At 37.3% G+C, this 17,353-nt stretch overlaps 1 protein-coding gene across 1 annotated transcript in view; it reads right to left on the bottom strand.

Moving 5' to 3' along the window:
- Positions 1-17,063, bottom strand: part of Cth (cystathionine gamma-lyase) — a 55,859-nt gene extending 38,796 nt beyond the window's left edge. The window contains exons 1-7 of the mRNA XM_013020657.1: positions 16,761-17,063; positions 13,156-13,237; positions 12,061-12,156; positions 10,887-10,996; positions 2,562-2,693; positions 1,104-1,161; positions 531-608 (exon numbers count right to left, since the gene is read on the bottom strand). Of these exons, the coding sequence (XP_012876111.1) occupies positions 531-608; positions 1,104-1,161; positions 2,562-2,693; positions 10,887-10,996; positions 12,061-12,156; positions 13,156-13,237; positions 16,761-16,928 (724 nt within the window). The 5' untranslated portion in view covers positions 16,929-17,063. The remainder of the gene's footprint in view (positions 1-530; positions 609-1,103; positions 1,162-2,561; positions 2,694-10,886; positions 10,997-12,060; positions 12,157-13,155; positions 13,238-16,760) is intronic.
- Between the last annotated feature and the right edge of the window lie 290 nt (positions 17,064-17,353).

Genomic DNA, 17,353 nt, shown 5'->3' with positions numbered 1-17,353 from the left:
AGTGGAGTTGTGGCTCAAGTGGTAGTTGTTCTATCTTTGATTAAAAATGCTTAAGGACAGCACCCAGGACCCAAATTCAAGTCTCCGTACTGGCACACACACACAAAAAAAGAATTAATACAGAAAACTAGACACTTGTAATCTTAGCTCAGGAAGTTGAGGTTTAGACAATAAAAGTTTAAAATCGGCCTCAGCAGAAAAGTTGACCAAACTCATCTCCAAAATAACCATCAAGAAGCAGAGCTTGAGATGTGGCTCATGTGGCAGAGCACCAGCTTAGCAAGCCTGAGGCTCTGAGTTCAAACCCCAGTACCACCAAATTAAATTAAAAAGGATACAAAATTCACTTCTTGTATCATGTCATAAAGCCTCAGATGATATATATAAACTGTAATATTTTATAACTATTTTTTCAGTTCCTCCAAAAGCCAGAGTTTTCTTTTCTCTAAATGTTTTGTAACATTCATGTAAATACAAATTTCAAATGGAGTCACTAGTGGCCTAAAAGGAAATCCAGGCTATTTACTTACTGTTCTGCAAGAAGCGAAGCCTGTCATGGAGGTCTTCAGAATTAACAGAAACTAAGCCCATGACAACATCACTGTGACCTAAAACAAAGCAAAACATTGACAGGGATTGAGGTATCATTCCAAGGTAGAGTACTTGCCTAGCATGCACAAAGCCCTGGGTTCCATCCCCAACATGGAAGGTAAAAATATATTTAAAACAATTTATGTTTGTTCTTCATTTCATAACTTGGGGTGGATGGAACTACTTAAGAAAATCCTAGAAAATATATTTAAATGATTTAGCTTAACAGAAATAATACTATTCATAAAGCAGTAAAATAAAAATCACTGAATAAAAAAAATCTTTATAATAAACTTGAGTCCTTTTTTATGAATCATGAATGAACATCATTCTGTCTACTATAAATGAAGTCAAACATTTAATCAAAGTGTGAATTTTTTGAAAAAAAATTTCTACAGGAGTCATAGGGAAAAATCCTGTAGTAGTAGAAAATGGCACAAAATATCAAGCTCTACATAATTTTTCATTCATCATGGAAAAAGAAGATTCTGTGTAGACTGTGTATATCTTACCATTCATGTATTTTGTTGCAGAACACATACAAATATCAGCTCCCAGAGCCAAAGGTCGCTGAAAGACACAAATGTTTCATCATTTATTTAAATTCATATTTATTAAAGTTTTGCTTTTCAATTCCATTCCTGTTTTCATCAATACTAACTTTGCAAAAGCATATACATCTTAAATTTTCTACCATGTTTGATATTATTTTCTCCTCGACTCCCTCCCAACAAATTCACATGAAAAATAAAACTAGAAGCCAGCTACCAGTGGTTCACACCTGTAATTCTAGCTACTTAGGAGGCTGAGATCTGAGGATCATGCCTTGAAGCTGGCCTGTGCAGGAAAGGCCATGAGACTCTTAACTCCAATGAACCACCAGAAAACTGGAAATGATGCTGTGGCTTATAGTGGTACAACACTAGCCTTGAGCAAAAGAGCTCAGGAACAAAGTCCAGACCCCACATTCAAGCTTCACAACAAATACAGAAAGAAAGAGAGAAAGAAAGAAGGAAAGAGAGAAAGAGAAAGAAGGAAAGAAAGGAGGAAAGAAAAAGAGAGAAAGAAAGAGAAAAAGAAAGACAGAAACAGAAAAAGAGAAAGAAAGAACAAAAGAGAGAAAGGAGAGAGAGAAAGAAAAAGAGAGGAAAAGCAAGCAAGCAAGCAAGCAAGAAAGAAAGAAAGAAAGGAAGGAAGGAAGAAAGAAAGAAAGAAAGGAAGGAAGGAAGGAAGGAAGGAAAGAAGGAAGGAAAGAAGAAAGGAAAAAAAGAAATCTAAGACTCTAATGTGGAATTTAAAGTTACAAGTTCCATGGTCAAGTCATCTCTGAAACCTGTTTCTTTATAGCAGTTCGATGAATGGCATCTAAACATGTCACAAACATCAGGGATTCTGGCATTTTACAACTCATTAAACACATACAGTAATTTATAAAAGCATTCAGTGATTTTTACATCAAATACATATAAACTAATCTGTTTAGATTTTTAGTCATTTAAGTCAGTTAGCACCAGGAGCTCACAGCTGTAATCCTAGCTACTCAGGAAGCTGAGACCTGAGGATCATAGTTTGAAGCCACCCACACAGAAAAGTCTATGAGACTTTTTATCTCCAATTAGCCAGCAAATAGCTGAGAGTGGAGTTGTGGCTCAAGTGCTAGCCTTGAGCAAAAGAGCTCAGTGACAGCACTCAGACCCTAGTTCAAGTGGCAGGACCTGCACCAAAAGAAAATAACTTTTAAAAATAAATAAATAAATAAATAAATAAAAATACAAGTATTACACGTTTCATAGGTTTAAAAAGATATTAACTAATGGAACAAAATATCCAAATTTAATCTATAACAGAGATCGGATTTCAGGTGTTTGATAATGTTAATGCAAACAGTCATTCATTTCTTAATTACATATAACCCATGTAGTCTATTAATCATAACTAAAAGAACAAACAAAAGTACTACTGTCATTTACCTGGAAATACGCAGACATAAAAGTGTTATCCACAACCAAAATAATGTCTCCGTGTTTGTGGGCAATATGTGCACAAGCTTCAATGTCAGTTATCTTCAAATTAGGGTTTGTGGGAGTTTCAATCCAAACGAGCTATAATAATTCAACAAATGACAGCAGTTTGTAAAAACTACACAAAGAAATAAAACATACAAATCTCTCTCTTTCTCTTTCGTGTGTGTGTGTGTGTGTGTGTGTGTGTGTGTGTGTGTGTGTGTGTGTGTGTGTGTGTGTAGGGGGTCTGTCTGTCTGTAATGGGGCTGAACTCAGGACCTTCTTCTCTTAGGGCTAGTTTTTCCACTTAGGGCTAGTTCTCTATCATTTGACCCGCACACACACCTTCATTTCCAGCTTGAGTAGCTAGGATTATCAGTGTGTGCCACCAACAGCCAGCACAGCTCATATATGTAACAACCTAGGAGGCTTTTACATTATATTATTGAAACGTATGAACAATGAAATTGGAAAGCTCAAATGAAAATCCTGTCCACTCCTAAATATTTCTGAGACATCATAGCTAAATAAATTATCTTTTACCTTCCTCCATTTCTTCACTTGAATAATGAGAGTAGACAACATTTACATGGTAGAGCTTTTGTAATGACCAATGAGATAATGTACATCTAAGCAGAAAAATACCAAAGTTAATTAGCATAAATATTTTCCATAAAAAAGACAAATATTCCAGAGTCATAGTTCAGTCAGGATTTTTTTTCCTCAAAAATAAATAATACAGATTGTGTAAGAATATATCCTTGAGGAAGAGGTAAGAATGGCAAGAAACATATGAGAAAATGATCAACATTCTTGGTCATAAAAGAAATGCAAATCAAAACAACTTTAAGATTCCATCTCACCCCAGTTAGATTGGCCAACAACAAATGTTGGCAGGGCTGTGTGGAAGAAGGACTTGATTACAATGTTGGTGAGAATATAAACTAGTACAACCACTATCAACAGTAGTCTAGAGGTTCCTCAACAAATGAAACATAGATCTTTCCTACAACCTAGCCATATCATTCCTGGGCATCTACCCAGAATACCACAAGGCAGGATATTGTAAAGACACTTACACATCCATGTTCATTGCAGCACTATTCACAATACCCAAGTTATGGAAAAAGCTTAGATGCCCTACAATAAATGAGTGGGTCAAAAATATGTTATACTTCTACACAATGGAATTTTACACAGCTATTAGGAAGAATAATATTATGTCATCTGCAGGGAAATAGATAGACCTGGAACAAATCATGTTGAGTGAAGTAAGTCAAGCTCAGAGAGACAATGGCATGAATTTTTTTCTCATATGGGGAAGCTAGATCTAAAATACACTGAGACATTAAAAATTATACAGAATTCTAAACATTTACACACAGTGAGACCAAAGAAAGATGTGCTTAGAGGAGGAACACAAACGTGCAATGCCTCTGTGCATCGGATCATATAAAATAACTTTTTTCAAAATGAATTCCAGGAAATAGAAGCAAGAGGTTTTTGGGATTTTTTCCCCCTTGTTTGCTTGATTATCTGTCTTTGCAGGGAGGACGTGAAGGAGCGTAGAAACAGAGGGATAAAGGGTAAACAAATGCAGTAGTGGTACTCACTAGCCATTTTGTTGAAAATGAACTATGCAACTTGTGAGTGGGGACAGTAGGGAAAAACTAGGAGAGAAGGAGGGAAGGGGTGACATTGTCCAAAAAGAAATGTACTCTTTACCTGACTTAGTAACTGTATGCGTCTCTACATCACCTTTAAAATAACAATTTTTTTAAAGTTGTAAAAAAAATTCACACTGACAAAAAAGAATGCCAGACACTTCTAGAAGCCTGGAGCACTATTCACTTTATTGGAGACAGAAAGTTCAAATTAAAGAAATCAAGTATCAGCCTGTAATCCTAGCTACTCAGGAGGCTGAGATTTGAGGATGGTGTTTCAAAGGCATCCTGGGAGGAAAGTTCATGAGACTTTTATTCCAATTAACCACCGAAAACCAGAAGTAGCCCTGTGTCTCAAAGTGGTAAAGTGCTGGCTTTGAGCAAAAAAGCCTAGGGACAGTAAGTGCCCAGACCCTGTATTCAAGCTCCCAAGACCAACAAAAATAAATAAATAACCAATTATCTTGTTAAAGAAAGAACATACCCTAGACCTTTCAGATAATTATACATATGATACTAAAATAGTTTTTACCAGATGCACTAAAAAGTTTAAAATTTTACACTTAAGACTTAAATTATAACACTGGCTTTAGACTTAATTAAAGAAAGAAGTGACAAACAGCAGAAAGCCTGATTATAATTCACTTAAGAAATATAATGTTTTATGGACACTAGGTAAACGCCTTCAGCTTAAAATTTTTGCTTAAATATTTTAGTTTATTTTATTGTTATCTTCCAGGTGTCTAAATCTCCAGTCTGCCTGTTGTACTGGTAATTTAACTCTGAAATGGAATCGTTTGCTGCCAACTATTTATATTACATAATTTTTAAATATTTGTAATATTGTTGACTGACTAATAAACTATTAAGTTATTGGCAAAAAAAAAGAAATATAATGTTTACCCATATAATCCAAACCCTACCTACAATTCAAGTAACAATTACTGAAAAGACCATAGAACAGAAGAGAATTCAATACAGGTGCCAGTGTACTGAAATACACCATTTACAGCTTTTTCCTTAGTAGGATTATCGTTTTTAGTAAAGTGGACAAGCAATATAGTTAAATATACTTCGTACTTCTTAATTCACTATTTTTAAAAAGCGAGGTGGTTAAAATAGTGCTTATTCTATAAGAGTCTTTATAAAGAGTTATTCCTGGCTAAGAAATTACTCCTACAGATAATTCAAAAAAATGAGAAATAAGTTAAAAATAAGTTTTACATTAACTTAAAAATTTGCCTTCCACAAAGGGTGAACAAATACAGCAGTGGTACTCAGTAGACATTATGTTAAAAATGAACATGAAATGAAATGAATGGGTGGGGACAGGAAAGTACGATTGGGAGAGAACAAAGGAAGGGATGACATTGTCAAAAAATAAATGTATCATTATCTGACTTATGAAAGTGCAACCTCTCTGTATATCACTTTTAAAATAACAATTTCAAAATTTAAGGGATGGGATAGACCAACTAGACTTAACAGACTTCTATAGAATATTTCACCTATCAGCAACAGATTATACATTCTTCTCAGCAGCACATGGAACATTCTCCAAAATAGACTGCATTTTAAGTCACAAAGAAAATCTGTCCAAATTCAGAAACATTGAAATTATGCCCTGAATGCTCTCAGACTACAAGGTAATAAAATTAGAACTCAACATCAAATGTCACCAAAGAAAATCCTAAAAGACATAGAGGCTGCTGGGCGCTGGTGGCTCACACCTGTAATCCTAGCTACTAAGGAAGCTGAGATCTGAGGATCACGGTTCAAATCCAGCCCGAGAAAGTCCGTGAGACTCTTATCTCCAATAAGCCACTAGAAAACCGGAAGTGGCACTGTGGTTTAAGCGGTAGAGTGCTGGCCTTGAGCTGAAGAGCTGAGGGATAGTGCCCAAGCCTAGAGTTCAAGCCCCACAACCACCAAAAAGATAAAAAGGAAATTCAAATGTTCATGATATTTAACAAAAATGAACATACAAATTACCAGCTCCTCTGGGACACGGCAAAGACAGTACTCAGAGGAAAATTCAGAGCTTTGAGTTCTTACATCAACAAATTGGAGATCTCAAACTAACAATTTAATGATGTGCCTGAAGTTCCTTGAAAAAGAGCAACAAGCCAAATCCCAATCCAATAGACAGAAACAAATAAATAAAATTACATCAGAATTAAATGAATTAGAATCCAAAAAAACCTAGAATCAACAAAACAAAGAGTTGGTTCTTAAAAAAAATTAACGAACGTTGCCCATGCAATTGTAACCCCTCTGTACAGTATTTTCACAATAAAAAATAAATAAATAAAATTTAACGAACTTGACAGACCCTTACCAAATCTTACCAGAAAAAGAAGAGAATACACCCAAATAAACAAACTCAGAGATGAGAATGGAAACATCACTACAGAAACAACAAAGATTCTGAACATTATAAGAGAATATTTCTCAAATCTTTATGCTAATAAGTTTGAGAACCTGGATGAAATGGAAGAATTTCTAGCAAATCTTGATATGCCCAAAGTAAACCAAGATGAGTCAAACCAACTTAACAGACCCATATCAAGCATCAAAATAGAAACAGCAATAAGAGACCTTCCAACCAAGAGAAGCCCAGGACCAGATGGGTTCACTGTTGAATTCCACAAGGCCTTCAAAGCAGAATTCACACCAATACTCCTCCAACTCTTCAATGAAATTGAAAGTGAAAGTTCACTACCAAACTCCTTCTATGAAGCCATCATAACCCTCATCCCAAAACCAGACAAGGACTCATCAAAGAAAGAGAACTATAGACCCATTTCTTTGATGAACATCGATGCAAAACTTCTCAACAAAATTTTGGCCAACTGACTTCAACAACTCATCAAAATAATCATTCAGCATGGTCAAATAGGATTCATTTCAGAAATGCAAAGCTGGTTCAATATACACACATCAATTAATGTAATATATCACATCAACAAGAGCAAGGATAAGAACCACATGATTATCTCAATAGATGCAGAAAAAGCATTTGACAAGATCCAACTCCTTTTATGATGAAAGCTCTAGAAAAGCTAGGAATCCAGGGAACATTTCTCAATACAATAAATACCATGAAGGAGAAACCTACACCCAGCATTATTCTTTTTTTAAAATATATTTTTATTGTGAAAATACTGTACAGAGGGGTTACAATTACATGGGTAAGATAATGAGCACATTTCTTATCAAGCATTGTAGCCTCCTGCTTTGTTTCCCCTTCCCATCCCTTTGTATCCTACCCACCCCCATCCCCCCCACCAAAGTTGTAAAGTTCATTTTTCGACATAACAACTTGTACATCTCATTGTCCAGCATTATTCTTAATGGCGAATAGCTAAAGCCATTTCATCTAAACTCAGGAATGAGACAAGGATGTCCATTCTCTACTCCTCTCCAACTTTCCCTTATTTGCAATAATTAGTATGCATATAGGATAATCTTATCAGGTGAGCTGAAAAGTTCAAAAGCCATGTACAGATTACCATATAAGATGATGCTAAGTGAAATGAACCCCAAGATATGGACATAAGAGGTCTGTCTTTATTGTTATTGTTTTAAATGTACCTCGTGATTTTATTTTTTGTTGCTGCTGTTGTTTCCTTTGTATGTTCTTTCCCCTATGGCATATCGCCTGTTGTCACTGTACTAGATTTTGGTATCCTGCATCTTGTACATACATTTGTCTAATCTGGGGAGAGGAAGGGGAATAACAAAACACTGAAGGACACAGGATGATGCATTGCAACAAGGATACCCACAGGACAGTATATTGGAAATAAATTTTACAACTTCGGGTGGGAGGGATGAGGGGGTTAGGAGAAGTGTGGGAGGTGGGGGAGGGAAGGGATGGTGGGACGACAACAAATAAGGGAAGGGGTAACAATGATGGATAAGTAATGTATTCCTTGCCTCACTCACATAACTGAACCCCTCTGTACAGAATCTTTACAAAAAATAAAATAAAATAAAAATTAAGGGCTGGGAATGTGGCTTAGTAGTAGAATGTGGCTTGCCTAGCATCATGAAACTGGGTTCAATTCCTTAATAACACATAAACAGAAAAAGCTGGAAGTAGTGCCATGGTTGAAGTGGTATAAAGTGCTAACCCTGAGCAAAAGAAGCTCAGGAACAGTCCCCAGGCGCTGAGTTCAAGCCCCAGGACTGTAAAAATAAAATAAAATAAAAATAAAAATGTCTCCCACATTCTACTCATAACGTAACTTATAAGATTGTTACTCCTTTGTAAACGCCTTAAAAATAACGGTAAAATATTTGCCTTACAATGCCAAGTCTGGTACTTCAGAAGAAAAATTCCATTAAATCAAGTCAGCAAAGAGCAATTATCTAAAATTCTTTGTACAAAATTTAATTTACTCACAGTTTATTTTCTCCCCATAGAAAGATTCAGACCTGCTATTTTATTAAGTATCCTTTCCCCCAAGAAAGATTAAATAAAATAACAAAACCTCTGAAAATATAAATAGTGAAAGCTCACCCACTACCATTTTTTGTTGCTGTTGTTTTGTTTTGTTTTTGTCGGTCCTGGGGCCTGAACTCTGGGCCTGGACAATGTCCTTCAGCTTTTCAGCTCAAGGCTAGTGCTCTACCACTTGAGCCACAGTGCCACTTCCAGCTTTTTCTGCTTATGTGGTGCTGAGGAATCAAACCCAGGGCAAGCATTCTACCAATGAGCCACCTTCCCAGCCCCACTACTATGTTAATTTACAAAGAAGTTGTTTGTATAAGAAAAGATTTTAATTTTATAACATTCATTTGAACATAATCTTCAATCTTAGCAAAAAGCTGAGAAAGGCTGACTTTTTACAAAAGATACTGCTCCTTTGACAACCACAGAATTTAAATGTGATCCCAAGAAAGAATAGCATACCTGCCATTCACTCAGGCACAAAACACCTTCTGGTGGCATACAAGCTTCCCAGGAGTGGGAGTGGGGGAAGGGGCTAGGAGGAGGTGTTCATTCTTTATTTCTATTATTTGCTGCAATATCCTTCAGAGTCCTGAGTCATCATGCTTAGGGTTTTGCAGTTTAGCAAACTTCTGTACATTCTAGTCTCTGTGATGACTTGTTACTAATACTAGCTTGGTGAGGCAGTTAAGAATTGAGTGCTACTGAATACTAAATAAATAAATAATTGTGTAGTGAGGAAAAATCAAACCCAGTCCCTCTCACATGCTGGCCAAAGGCTCTACCATTATGTTACACCATCCCATTTTTGTTTTTAACAATTTCAACTGAACATTTCTAACAGTTACCATATCAGACATTTATAACAAGCAGATCTTTTTTTTTTTTTGTCGGTCATGGGGCTTGAACTCTGGGCCTGGGCGCTGTCCCTCAGCTCTTCAGCTCAAGGTGAGAGCTCTACCACTTGAGCTACAGCGCCACTTCCGGTTTTCTGGTGGTTTATTGGAGATAGGAGTCTCACGGTCTCTCCTGCCCGGGCTGGCTTTGAACCGCGATCCTCAGATCTCAGCCTCCTGAGTAGCTAGGATTACAGGCATGAGCCACCAGCGCCCGGCTAACAAGCAGTTCTTATGCATTATCTCACTTAATCACAACTACTTTTCCATGAAGAAGGAACAATTACTTTTTACAAATGAGGAAATTGAACTCAGGCACTAGTGGTCATACCTGTAATCCTAGCTATTCAGGAGACTGGGATCTGAATGTTGTAGTTCAAAGCCAGGCTAGGCACAAAAGTCTATGAGTCTCTTTTTTCCAATTAACCACCAAGAGTTAGAGATAGAGAGCTAGTCTTAAGTGAAAAAGCTAAAGGACAGTGTCCAAGCCTTGAGTTCAAACTCCAGTACTGGCACGCACACACACACACACACACACACACACACACACACACACACACACATTGCAGAGTTTGTTTAAAGAAAACAAAACAATAGATCAACTATGACACAGAACCAGAAATTGAATTCATTCAGAAATTCTTGTATGAATTTATAATCAATAGGTTATAATCCTGTGAGATATCAGCCTATATATATATATATATATATATATATATATAATATGTATTTCCAATGGCTTCTAAAAAATTTTTTATTCAGGCTCACGCCTGTAATCCTAGCTACTCAGAAGGATGAGATCTGAGGCTCCAGTTTCAAAGCCAGCCCAGACAGGAAAGTCTGTGAGACTCTTATCTCCAATAAACCATCAGAAAACTGGAAGTGGAGCTGTGGCTCAAATGGTAGAGCACTAGCCTTGAGCTGAAGAGTTGAGGGACAGTGCCCAGGCCCAGAGTTCAAGCCCCATGACCACCACCAACAACAACCAAAAAAAATTATATCCTCTGCTACCCAGAAATTACGAAAACAGGTATCACAAGAAAAGACAAGGGGCTGGGAAGGTGGCTCAGTAGTAGAATGCTTGTCTTGCATGCTTGAGGCCCTGAGTTTGATTCCTCAGGACCACATAAGGCCAGAAGTGGCAGTGTGGCTCAAGTGGTAGAGCATTAGCCTTGAGCTGAAGAGCTGAGAGACATCGCCCAGGCCCAGAGTTCAGGCCCCACGACGACCACCACCACCAACAACAAAAAGACTAAACTAAAAACTAGTAAATTACCTTGGTTTTTGGTGTAATTGCCGCCTCTAGCAATTTGGGTTTTGTACAATCGACAAAAGAAACCTTTAATCCAAATTTAACTGCCACGTTCCTGAGGTATCTATTCATACCTAAGATAATCAGATAAAATAAAAAGAACATTGTATTAAGAAATGTATGTTCTTTACAACACTTAAAATAGTAAGAAAAGAACATCATATTAAGAAAAATTTGTTCGGGCTGGGAAGGTGGCTCAGTGGTTGAGCATTTGCCTTGCATGCATAAGGCCCTGGGTTCGATTCCTCAGCACCACATAAGCAAAAAAGAAAAAAAAAATATCTGGAGAAGCTAGGAATACATACAACATTCCTCAATATAGTAAATGTTTACATGACAAACTGAAACCAACATTTAAAAAAAAAAAAAAGAAAAATTTGTTCTTATCATATTCAGTGAAATAAGCCAGGATTAGAAAGAGAAAGGGCACATGTTTACTCTTATATGAAGACATTGCACCTAAAACATATATATATATAAACACAAACAAGGTCATATATGTATACTTTAATATATAGTATATGTTATATGTACTACATATTATTTATATATTATATACATTATATGGAAAATACAATACATAAGTACATATATATGTATTGAATGATTAAAGTAGTCAGGAGGTGATGACTCACACTCGTAATCCTACTTATTCAGGAAGCTGAGATCTGAGAATTGAAGTTCAAAGCCAGCCCAGGCAGGAAAGCTTGTGATACTTTTATCTCTAACTAACCATCAAACAGCCAAAAGTCTAACTGTGGCTCAAGTGGTAGAACACTAGCCCTGAGCACAAAAGTTCAAAGACAGTGCCTAGGCCCAGAGTTCAAGCCCAAGCCCAGTACAAAAAAGAGTACTAGAATATATTTTCTCTACCCACTATCTTCTTCTATAGACCAGAATATGTTTGAGAGTTGATCAAGGCCTACATTCTCATTCTAGCACTTTAAATTAATACAATTAATACTAAACAATCTCTTCATTAGCAGTTTCAGAGCCTAGACTTTACTTCTCTTGGGCCTCTCATATCTTTCAAAGAAAATAAATGATCATAAATAGAGCAATATTATTAATGTAATTCAAAGCTCATGTTATTATATTTAGAATATCAACCAACGCATGAATGAGAGAGGTTACCTACCACCATACACATCGTCCATGCAAATAATTTCATCTCCTGCTTTTAAAAGCTGGGTAATCGTCATAGCAGCTGCTAACCCGGAAGCAAAGGCCAAACCTAATATGAAAATCAAGAGTAAGCCAAAAAGACAGATTTGAAGCAAATAAAACCAAACAAATAAACACCCACAGTGTTTACTTGTTTACTTTATGTCACTCACTGCCCAGTGATAGCTGATGAGTCAGCCATCATTGTTGAGTTGCCAGAGGTGTCCTAATTAAGGTCATAACAAAACCTCTGTTTATAATTCAAGAATAAGATAGTTTTAAAATAATATGTACATGTATGCATGTATATGACAGATAAATAGACTTTTATTTTCTATTCATTATTCTGCCCTTATTCAGTATCATCTATATGAAAACTACAAAGATGACTTCACAACATGAACAAACAATATTGACAATAAAAAAGTTCAAGGAGGGGGCTGGGAATGTGGTTTAGTGGTAGAGTGCTTGCCTAGCATGTATGAAGTCCTGGGTTTGATTCCTAAGGACCACATAAAAAGAAAAAGCCAGAAGTGGCACTGTGGTTCAAGTGGTAGACCACCAGCCTTGAGCACAGAGAAGCTCAGGGACAGAGCCCAGGCCCTGAGTTAAGCCTGAAGACTGGCCAAAAAAAAAAATGTCCAAGGAGTTAATTCCTAGACGCTGAGAGCACATTATCAAGATTAACTCATTTTTACAAAGAACTCTTGTGCTATTCTCAAGCACAAATTATTAAGTGAATGAAACAGAATATAAGAAAGTTTATATCTTCGTAACTAGAGTTACAAACTGTATTTTTTAAAGTACACCAACAGCTTTCGATGAAACATGTAGTCCCATGAATACTAAATAATAAACATTGGAATTTTGACACTATACATATTTATTTCTAGCTGACTCCACATGTGTATATCAGACCCATTGAAATATCCTTGTCAGAGTCCAAGTCTTAGTAAAATAGGAGTTTTGAGCCAGCAAATCTCTTATTTCTTTCTAGTTCTACATTCTGTGTCTCTGTGATGGTCTCTATGCATTTAAAAATCTCTACTGTAAAGTATTAGTCACTTACTATACTTAGCTCCATCCAGTGCTGCCACAGCTTTTTCCAAGCAATTTCTAGTAGGATTTCCAGAACGGCTGTATTGAAATCCCTGAAAAAATGAAGTAAGAGTTCATCTAAGGACATTAAGTATATTATCAGCATTTTAATGAAGATAACTCCATAACTATGTGTTCAATCTAAGTCAACCAAAATAAGTCTAATGTGTTTTAGTGTTAGAGAGAAATATGACAGAGTCATGGCTGTGGTGATATAGAGAGGCTCTTATGGTAGCCAAACTGAGCTAGAATTATGTGTCTGCCACATATGAGTAGATTGTGTCTAGGTAAATAACGCTAGGTAAATAACACAAGAGTAATCTTAATTATCTGTACTATGGGAGGAAATTACAGCTACCTAGTTCATAAAACTGTGGTGACTATCGCTGCTCATTTCCTGGTACCTGTTAACCAGTAGGCAAATGGCAATTCTTAATACCAGTATAGTATTATTATTATGTTAGAGTCAACTTTATCTATTATTCTGGAGCCATTAGGAAAAGGGAATTACATGAAGCCACAGAGCAACTTCACTCTAACCCGCATTTCATTTCCTAAGAAATAGCAATGCAAGTTAGGGAAAGATTTGCCCAACATCAATGCTCTACAAAATATGTACTCAATTACCTTGCTCATGTAAGGTAATTGTACAGCATCTTTACAATAAAATAAAAAAATTTAAAAATATTTGCCCTATAAAAGTGATTCCAAGCTGGGCCTGGTGGCTCATGCTTGTAATCCTACCTATTCAGGAGACTGAGATCTGAGGGTCATGGTTAATAGCCAGCTATGGCAGAAGTCCATGATATTCTTGTCTCCAATAAACTACTAAAAACAAAAACAAAAATCCAGAAGTGAAGCTGTGACTCACATGGCAGAGTACCAGCTTCAAGCCAAAAAAAGCTCAGAGGCAAAACTCAGTTCCTGAGTTCAAGCCTAGGATCAGCAAAAGGGAAGAAAAAAAAATGATTCCAAAAATGGAAAGTAATTCTTGGCATAGTCCCTCTATGCAATACTTTCTAAATATTTACGTTGCTTCTTTTTCTGCTATGATACTATAATATCTACATTCATTTTGTCATTTTATTGAACCTCATGATCTGCTTCAAGGAAAATGAAGCCAAATATTATGAGGCCTGAGAGGTGTCAGAGCCAGAAGTTCAAATGTAGGACCTAAACATTAATTAAAAGTCTTAAACCAGGCACCAGCAGCTCACACCTGTAATCCTAGCTACTCATAAGGCTGAAGATGGCTGTTTGAAGCCAACCGGATCAGGAAAGTCTATGAGACTCTTATTCCTTCCCAATTAACCACCAGAAAACCAAAATGGAGCTGTGGCTGAAGTGGTAGAGTGCTAGTCTTGAGCAAAAAAGCAGTTCAGAGTTCTGAGTTCAAGCTTCAGGACTGGGTCAAAGAAAAAGAAAAGTCTTATAATTTTCTCCTGACTAATACAGCACATACCAAAATACAACTATTATTGACATCTTTGTTTCTGATTCTGGAGTGCCCAGTATTAGTAATAGTAATTTCTAAGTTTTGTTGTGTTGTTTCCCCATTTTGGACACACTGAGCAGACAGAGTTTATAGGGCTTAAGAATATTCCCACCACACTCCACCAACCTTCTTAGTGTCACTTGTAACTGTACCCACCAGGCCAAATTTTTTTTAAAGTGTGAAATTTTATGACAGTAGCCACAAAAAAGAACCCCATGTTTCTATAAACATTCACTAGTGAGAGGAAAAGCACTACATTTTGGTGGCAAATTGCCTCTTATGTTCAGTGGCCTTTCAAATGGAACAAAAGAATTAGAAACTTCTCATTCAACTTTTCAAATTCTCTTTATGCTTTTACCTGATGTTGTTTAAAGGTACTAAGCAGAATATTATCAAGTTACACATTCCTGTTTGCTTTCTGAAAACCTTTCATTATTCATACCATACCTGAGTGATATGCACTAGGTTCCAAAGCTCAGGGAGCCATACATCTAGTAAATTTATATTGGGAACAAGCTACAAGCTTGGAAAAATGATCTGTACTCCAAAATGCAGTAGCTGGGGATATCCCAACCAATTGTGGAAACATCCTTAGAACCTTACCACATAATACAGAGGGCTAATTCTTTAAGAATATTTTCTTAATTTACATAACACACTGAAGTGGTTTTGAAAGCATAATCAATGTTTGGTAACTATAAAAAGTTTATTAAATGAATTTGTTCTGAGACTCAGCAACTTTTAAATATTCCAAGACCTATGCAGCGTACCACCAAAGAAGATAAAAGAAGCCTTTCTCATCTACATAAAAGCCATTTATGTATGAGTCTGGGTCAGTTCTTTTTCTATAAAAAGTAAACTGTCCTACCCTCTAACCCAGGTGTTGTGATGACCAAATGAAACAGTGTAGATGAAAACTCAGTAAGTAATCATTGTGTACCATACAGCTTTACAAACATCAACAATCTATGTGGTAGGTACTATTATTATCCTATGCATGTAAAATCAACTTGAGGTTTGGATAGGTTCAATAATTTCCTCTAAGTTATCCACCTCAGAAAGGGTGATGACATTGTTTAAACCTATGTGCTTTAACTATATGACTTGTGCTCTTAATCACTAAGCCACAGTGCATAAGTAAGTGATGCAATGGATTAAATTGTTACTAGCATTGTTAGAATACAGTACAATGTACCATATTGGTGAGGTTCAAGAGATTTTTGCAACTCACCTCTACCAGTAATATGCTTTAGGCTGCTGTTAGGATTGGATAGTCACTGTACATAGTACTAATAATAACTGCATATAACTAATAATAACTGCATATAATACTAGTAATAATGTGTATGTATATATTTGGCGCATTTAGATACTCCATAACTAATAACGCAGACACTGGGAATCATCTTAATATTTGTTATTACCTTTTTAAGCTGACTCTTTATTAGATATCTGACCATTCTGCTAAAGGTAATCAAAGAAGTTACGACTCATTTTTCAAGATAATTTTTTTTCCAAAATCACAAGAATTTCAACCCAAATCTATAACAGCAAGTTGGATAACCTGCTCCTTCTAGTCCTGCTTATCCAAAGAAATACCCGCAGTAGGTCGGTTGATTCACAGAGACTGCTTTCCTCTCTCTGCTCTTTTCTAGCTCTTTCTCAGCTCTTCTCTTCTCTTTCCCAGCTCCCTTCTCTTTCCTAGCTCTCTTTCCCACCTTTCCCAGACGCTCTCTTTTCTAGCTCTTTTCTCTCTCTTTCCCAGCTCTCTCTCTTTCCCAGCTCTCCCAGCTCTCTTTCCCAGGCCTTTCCCTAAGGCGTGGAGGACCAAGATGGCCTGGTGCCAGCCAAAACGATGAGTAAACCTGCCCCTTACCTGAATAGCACGTGCGTGGTGCTGTTCTTACTCACTTATCTCTTTGTAAAAACCTTAACAGCTACGAACTGCTTTGTGGTCTAGAAACATGCTTTCAAGTGTTTTCCCCATTTGTAAATCTTATCGATCAATACATGCTGTGTTGATTGTATTTTTCCCACCCAGCCCTGCTAGGACAACCAGCAGACCACAACCCCCAGCTCACCGATTGCTGGCCGGGTGACCCCTGCTTGAACGTGGTGGACATTGAGATGAGGGGCACCACCGCGCAGGAGTTCCATTGCTCGGGTTCGTGGCCCACGTGGATGGCCTGCGTGGCGAAATGTTGGAAGCGGGGCTGAAACCCGTGCGCGGACTCCTCTTGTTTCTGCATGCTGCGCAGCGAAGGAAGGAGAAAGGTGAAAAAAGCAGAAAAGGTGTAACTGGGAAATCAGGACTAGAGACAGAAAAATCCGGAGAAACAGAGCTCAAGGAGTGTGGCTGACCCAACTCAAAAGACAAACCCCAGACAAACTCGGGGTTCTAAGGTATTTATCAGTCACCGAAAAGGGTTTGCCATCTCCGCGGGGCGGGGGCAGTTCCGCCCAATGAACGAAGCCCCTGATGAATCCCTCGATCCTCATTGGCTAGAAGTTGAGGCGTTGCCTGGCGCGTCGCGGACCCACCCCTTCCCCATGCAGAAAATGTGGTGCTGCAGGGTGCCTGCGTCCTGGGGGTGCGTCTCTGCGGGCGTTAATCCTGACCGCTGGCCAAGGCCAGCTCCTGTAAACTAGGCGTCTGTGTGACCCCAGGACAGAG

The sequence above is a fragment of the Dipodomys ordii genome, unplaced genomic scaffold (assembly GCF_000151885.1).
Source record: "Dipodomys ordii isolate 6190 unplaced genomic scaffold, Dord_2.0 Scaffold51, whole genome shotgun sequence".
NCBI lineage: Eukaryota > Metazoa > Chordata > Mammalia > Rodentia > Heteromyidae > Dipodomys > Dipodomys ordii.
This window is presented reverse-complemented; position numbering and strand designations above follow the sequence as displayed.